At 42.6% G+C, this 6,966-nt stretch overlaps 1 protein-coding gene across 1 annotated transcript; it reads right to left on the bottom strand.

Moving 5' to 3' along the window:
- Positions 1–1,095: 1,095 nt before the first annotated feature.
- LOC138871287 (uncharacterized mitochondrial protein AtMg01250-like) lies at positions 1,096–1,557 on the bottom strand. Its single transcript, XM_070149161.1, has one exon. The coding sequence runs from the start codon at positions 1,555–1,557 to the stop codon at positions 1,096–1,098; it is 462 nt and encodes a 153-aa protein (XP_070005262.1).
- Between the last annotated feature and the right edge of the window lie 5,409 nt (positions 1,558–6,966).

The following is a 6,966-nucleotide window of genomic DNA, read 5'->3' on the forward strand; positions in this document are numbered from 1 at the left end:
AATTTGGTGCAAAGACAGCCCCTCCATATACATTCTTGCTCTCAATAAGAAGTCTCTCCACACTATAACATAAGCCTTTGATGTGAAAAATCGGTGTACTAATTTTTCCTCCTTAGGATCAGCACAACACCAACACCTCGATGGCATGAAGTATCCCAGCCTTCGCGTGGAGTCATCAAGAGGTAGATGGCTTTCCACACCTTCCACATAAAGAAGACTATTTTAAATGACACTCCCTTCATCCTACTAGGATAGTCCCTCCTTCGTAGGAATCCCAATCTGATTTGATACTGAAATTCCCACTAGTTTCAAGCATCCAGTAGAGAGTATCTAGTACATTATTCATTATAGGAGTTCGGATCTTCTCCATAATGTGCATTGCATATTCTTCAGGCGGAGCCTCCAACAGTCAATCTACATTCCAAGAACCATTTTCCACCATATCGTATCCATTGTGAATTCCTTCATCTATCCCAAATTCTGGAGGAACAAGAAAATATAAGGCTCCTAATCTAGTCTAGTTGTCATACAAAACAATGAGGATCCCATTTTAGGTTGCCAAGTGATCTGGTGCTCGATTAAATCTCTACATTCCAACATTTTCCTCCACACGTGTGATCCTTTTCTCCTCCATGGAACTACAACTGCATTTAGCTTCTTGCAGTACTTTTGACTCATAAAACAGCTCCAAAGACTTGGTTTTGTTCTGAAGTTCTACCATAATTTGCAGAAAAGTGCCTTAGACATATCATGCAAAGATCTGAATCCAATCCCCCCCCCTTCATCACATGGCATACATAGGGTGTTGCATGAAGCCCAATGCCTACTATTACCTCCCATAGAGTTGCTCCAAAAGTATTTAGCAAAAATTTTGTGTAGTTTATTTATAACATTACTGGGAGGATTCACAGCAGAAAGTAAGTGTATTGGCATACTCTGCAGAACATTAGAAATTAACACTGCCCTGCCTCATATCGAAAGAATTTTACCTTTCCAATTCTGCAGTTTGTCCAGCACCTTTGTGATCAAGCCTTGGTAGTATTCCATCTTCCTCCTTGCATAAAATATAGGACATCCTAGGTAAGTAAATGGGAATTATTTCTTTCCAATACCAGTGATTCTCTCTACTTTCCTAACCACTTCCAATTCAGTCGAGTGATGCATATAGATAGCATATTTTCCTTTGTTCACTGGATGCCCATATGCAGTCTCATAAAGATATATTACTTCCATCACCAGCTTTAAGGAAGTTACATAAGAAGATAAAAAAATAATTGTGTCGTCTGCATATGCAAGTTGGTTTATTTTTGGGCTCCATTTTGGCAAACCAAAGCCACAAAAATACAGATTCAAATGCAGGGCATTCAAGCCTCTTGAAAGAGCTTCAGCAGCTAGTATGAACAAAGTAGGTGAGAGTGGATCACCTTGCTTGACACCCCTCGATGATATGAAAAAACCATGAGGTTGTCCATTGACGAGCACTGAATACCAGTTGTTTCCCACTATATCAAACACCAAGCCTATAAATCTCTCACCAAATCCAAACTTCCTTAGCATCTTGGTCAGGAACAACCATGACAATCTATAACGACCCGGCCAGTTATTTTGAAAATTAACACTCCGACTCCCTATTAACTACTTTTTCCGTGTTTGTTTCTATTATTAAAAGTTGTCGGGAAGACTCGTTTTGAGTTTCGGAGTGTTTTGGGATACTTAGTCCCTAAATGAGAGCTTAGGGGCACGTTAGGATTGTGTTTTAGAGGTTCGTAGCTTATTTAGGCTTGAAATGCTGAAAGTGGAATTTTTGAAGTTTCTGGATCGATAGTGAGATTTTGATTTTGGGGTTGGAATCCTATTCCTAAAGTTGGAATAGTTCCCTAGTGTTAAATGTGAGTTGTGTGCAAAATTTAGGGTCAATCGGACATGGTTTGGTTGGTTTTGGTATCAGTTGTAGAATTCTTGAGATTTAAAGTTCATTAGGCTTGGATTGGAGGGTGATTCATGGTTTTAGCATTGTTTGATGTGATTCAAGGGTTGGATTAAGTTCGTATGATGTTTTAGGATTGGTTGGTATGTTTTGTTGAGGTCCCGAGGGCCTCGAGTGAGTTTCAGATGCTTAACGGAAGTGAATTTGGACTTAGGCAAATTCTGAAGTTTGCTGCTTCTGGTATTTTCGCACCTATAGTGAGGAGCCCGCAGGCGCGGCCTATAGAAGCAAAGAAAGAGGCCGCAAATGCGGTCTAAGGCATGAAGACCAGCGGTCACAGATGCGACTTAAGAACCGCAAAAGCGGACCACATCTACGAAGAGTGGAGTGCAGGTGCAACTCCTGAGTGTTTAATGAAATCTCGTAGGTGCGGGTCCCCAGCCATAGAAGTGGGACCGCAGATGCAGCCCCATGACCGCAGAAGCAGAAATCGCTGGGCAAAAATATGAAAAATCGAGGGTTTGAGTTCATAACTTGGAAAATCAAATTGGAGCTTGGGGGAAGGCGATTCTGTGGGGATTTTGAAGAGAAGACCATTTGGTAATGATTCCTAATCCTTTTTGATTGTATCCCATTAATATAAGCTTAAATTTATTAATTAATTTCGAATTTCGGGTGAAAATTGGAAGAATTGAGGAAAAGTTCTTAGACCAAGTTTTGGGATTTTGATCAAGGTTTTGGTATCGAATTTGAGTGATTTTGGTATGGTTAGACTCGTGAGTGAATGGGTGTTCATAATCCATAAATTTTACCTGATTTCTAGACGTGGGCCTGGGGAGGATTTTTGGGCATTTTTCTAATTTCTCGTCGTAGCTTTAAATTCATTAGTTAAATTAGTTGTTTGCAGTTTTATTTACGTTATGTAATTGATTTGATTAGATTTGGGACACTCGGAGTTGGATACTCATGGAAAGAGCATGAGATCGGATTGATTTGAGCTGGTTCGAGGTAAGTGGCTTGCCTAACTTTGTCTGGGGGAACTCCCCTTAGGATTTGGTATTTTTGTTATATGAATGCCGCGTACGTGAGGTGACGAGTGCGTACACATGCTAATTGTTGGAAACCCCCGTTCTTATTAAGTAAATATCTGTGTTTCCTTTTTGTTGAACATTACTTGTATTTTAAAGCCTATTGTTTAGCTTAGGAAAGCATGCTTAAGTGACTTAGCTGTTCTATCTACTTTAAGTGTTTACTTGAATTCTGTGTAGCATGTTTAGAATAGAAATCTCTACTTTCTTGGTACGAACTTGGATAGAACTGTAGATTTTTTTCTTGAGACTGTTGTGTGTTTACTTTGGGACTACGGATCGGTATTCCTGGAAATTTCTCTGCATATTTATGATTCGGACTACGGGACGACATCCCTAGAGATCCCTCTATACTGGATATTTACTTTGGGACTACGAATTGGTATTCCGGGAGATTCCCCTGCATATTTATGATTCGGACTATGAGACGATATCCTGGGAGATCCTCTGCACATTTACGTTTGGGAATATGGGACGATATCTTGGGAGATCCCCTGTTGCTATCTCTATGTACGGAGTTATATTCTTTCTGCGATTTTTTTCTTTATCGACTGTTAGTATTTTAATTATACTATCACATTTCATACTATTTTACCTTGTTATATAACCAGCAGGGCCCTGACCTTCCTCGTCACTACTCGACCTAGGTTAGGCTTGGTACTTACTGGGTACCGCAGTGGTGTACTCATGCCCTTTCCTACACATATTTTTTATGTGGAGATCCAGGTTCTTCTTCTCAACCGTTCTATCAATGAGGTGGGTGATATCAGAGACTTCGAGGTATATCTGCCGCGTCTGCAGACCTAGAAGTCCCTCTCTATTCTCCCCTTTAGCTTTAGACATCCTCTACTTACTTTTGATTAGACACTCTGGAGTTAGAACACTATGTAATTTTCTATAGCTTGTGATTTCATGAGATTCCAGATTTTGGGAGTTTTGATTTAGTTTTGAGAGTGTGTATTGTATATGCCGAGCGGCATTTTAATCTCTTCTATTATGTTTTTACCCGCAACTTGCTACTTTTATATTTCATTTCCTTTTTCCGCAATTTGTTAGGCTTACCTAGTCGTAGAGACTAGGTGTCATCACGACAGTTCACAGAGGGAGAACATGGGTCGTGACAAGTTGATATCAGAGCTCCAGGTTCGTAGGAGTCATGAATCATAAGCCGATTTATTAGAGTCTCGTGGATCGATACGGAGACATCTGTACTTATCTACGAGAGCTTATGTAAATGTTAGAAAAATTCTACTTCATTTGATTTACTTGTCGTGCGAGATTTTGATATCAAAATTCTAAACCTCTGTATTCTATTCTCTCACAGATAGTGAGGACACGTGCTACCAGAGATGACCAGGCACCCGCGCCCCCTGTTAGAGCCGTCAAAGGTTGGGGCCGGGGTAGAGTCCAAGGACGCGTACGTGGTACAACCAGAGCACCCGCGCGAGCTACCACAGTGGAGCCACCAGTAGCTCCAGTCGGAGCCTAGGCACCTGATACACCTACTACTACTACTACTCCAGCTATTCATGAGACCCTTGCATAGTATTTGAGCAAGTACACTACTCTAACTCAGTCAGGGTTGATTCCCCTTGCTGCAGCCACATCCTAGGCCAGGGAGGAGCACAGACTCCCGCCACCCGCACCCCAGAATAGTAGGTCCAGGTTGATCAGATCCCATAGATTATACCAGTACCGTTTGTAGCCTTAATTCAGCCCGAGGACAGGGCAACAGCTTCAGAGGATGACCAGCGGAGGTTTGAGAGGTTCAAGAAGTACAAGTCTCCTACATTCAGTGGTCTAGCATCAGATGATGCTCTGGGATTTCTAGAGGAGTGCTACAATATCCTCTGCTCTATGGGTATATCAGGATTGAATGGGGTTTCTTTGACTGCCTTCCATCTTCGAGGAGCAGCCTATTAGTGGTGGCATACTTTTGAGTTGGACAGTCCAGCTGAGGCATCTTCCCTTATATGGACCCAGTTTTCAGATATGTTTTTGAGGGAGTATGTTCCTCGGAGCCTCAGGGATGCTTGGAGCGCCAAGTTTGAGCATTTGCACCAGGTACTATGACTGTTTTGGAGTACGCTTTCTGTTTCACTAACTTGGATAGGCATGCACCGGCCTTGGTTTCTACAATTTGTGAGAGATTTCGTCGGTTTATTGAGGGGCTCATTCCCAGCATCAGGTCTAGCATGGCCCGGGAGTTGGAGATGGATATTTCTTATCAGCAGGTGCTGAGCATTGCTAGGAGAGTAACGGGGATGCAAGCTCGGGATAGAGAGGAGAGGGAGGCCAAGAGGTATCAAGAGTCGGGCCATTATTCTGGTGCCCGTGCCCCAACTGTAGTTCGTCATTGTAGGGGTTATATGAGTCGCCCCGTTCATTTAGCTCTTCCAATAGCCAGTGGTATTCTAGCTCCTCCTAGACCTCAAGAGCCTTATTATGCACCTCCAGTATCTAGTGCGCCTCCTACACGGGGTGCGTTCAATGGTCAGTCCATCAGACCTGGCCCGAGCAAGTCACAGCCGCCATGTCCTCCTAGATTTTGTTTTGAGTGTAGCGCCACATGCCATATGGTGAGGGATTGACCCAGACTTAGGAGGGGTGCACCTCCACAGACTTCTCAGCCACAGCGTGCACTGCAGAGTTCATAGGCTTTGATTACAGCACTAGTTGCTACCCCACCTGCTCAGCCAGCTAGAGGTGGAGGTCGGGGAGGTAGAGGTCACCCTAGAGGGGGAGGCCAAACCAGATACTATACCCTTTATGCATGTACTAAGGTTGTCGCCTCCGATTCTGTCATCACAGGTATTGTCCTGGTTTGCCATAGAGATGCATCTGTTCTATTCGATCTAGGCACCACTTATTCTTATGTGTCCTCTTACTTTGCCTCGCATTTGGGCGTATCTCGGGATTCCTTGAGTTCCCCTATTTATGTTTCTACTTTTGTGGGAGATTCTCTTATTGTGGACCATATTTATCGGTCGTGTTTGATTGCTCTTAGTGGTTTTGAGATTAGAGCCGATTTATTATTGCTCAACATAGTAGAGTTTGTTGTTATGTTGGGCATGGACTGGTTTGTCGCCCCATGATGCTATTCTTGATTGTCACGCCAAAATTGTGACGCTGGCTATGCCAGGTGTACCGCGATAGAGTGGAGGGTTACTTTAGACCACACTACCAGTAGAGTTATTTCATTTCTTAAAGCTCAGCGAATGACTGAGAAGGGGTGTGATGCGTATCTAGCCTATGTGAGAGATGTTAGTATTGATACCCCTAGAGTTGATTCATTCCTAGTAGTGAGGGATTTTCCTGATGTGTTTCCAGCTGATCTTGCAGGTATGCCACCGACAGAGATATTGATTTTGGCATCGATTTGTTGCCGGGCACTTAGCCTACTTCTATTCCTCCTTATCGTATAGCTCCTCCTGAGTTGAAGGAGTTAAAGGAGCAATTGCAGAAATTTCTTGACAAGGGTTTTATTCGGCCCAATGTATCACCTTGGGGTGCTCCTGTCTTGTTATGGAAGAAAAATAATGGCTCTATGCGTATATGCATTGATTATTACAAGTTGAACAAAGTTACAACGAAGAAATGGTATCTGTTTCCTCGTATTGATGATCTGTTTGACTAGTTACAGGGTGCACGAGTGTTTTCTAAGATTTATTTGTATTCATGTTATCATCAGTTGAAAATTCGGGAGCCAAATATCCTGAAGATTGCTTTCAGGACTCGGTATGGTCATAACGAGTTTCTTGTTATGTCAATTTGGGCTGACCAATGCCCCAACAACATTTATGCATTTGATGCACAACGTGTTTTGGCCATATCTTGACTCGTTCATCTTTGTCTTTATTGATGACATTCTAGTGCACTCTCGGAGTCGGGAGGATTATGAGCATCACCTGAGGACAATGCTTCAGACTTTGAGAGAATAGAAATTATATG

This window comes from Nicotiana sylvestris, chromosome 6 (genome assembly GCF_000393655.2).
Source record: "Nicotiana sylvestris chromosome 6, ASM39365v2, whole genome shotgun sequence".
Taxonomy (NCBI): domain Eukaryota; kingdom Viridiplantae; phylum Streptophyta; class Magnoliopsida; order Solanales; family Solanaceae; genus Nicotiana; species Nicotiana sylvestris.

Bases quoted from the DNA above. Each gene is read 5' to 3' on its own strand.
- LOC138871287 (XM_070149161.1), bottom strand. From the start codon at position 1,557: ATGCTAAGGAAGTTTGGATTTGGTGAGAGATTTATAGGCTTGGTGTTT.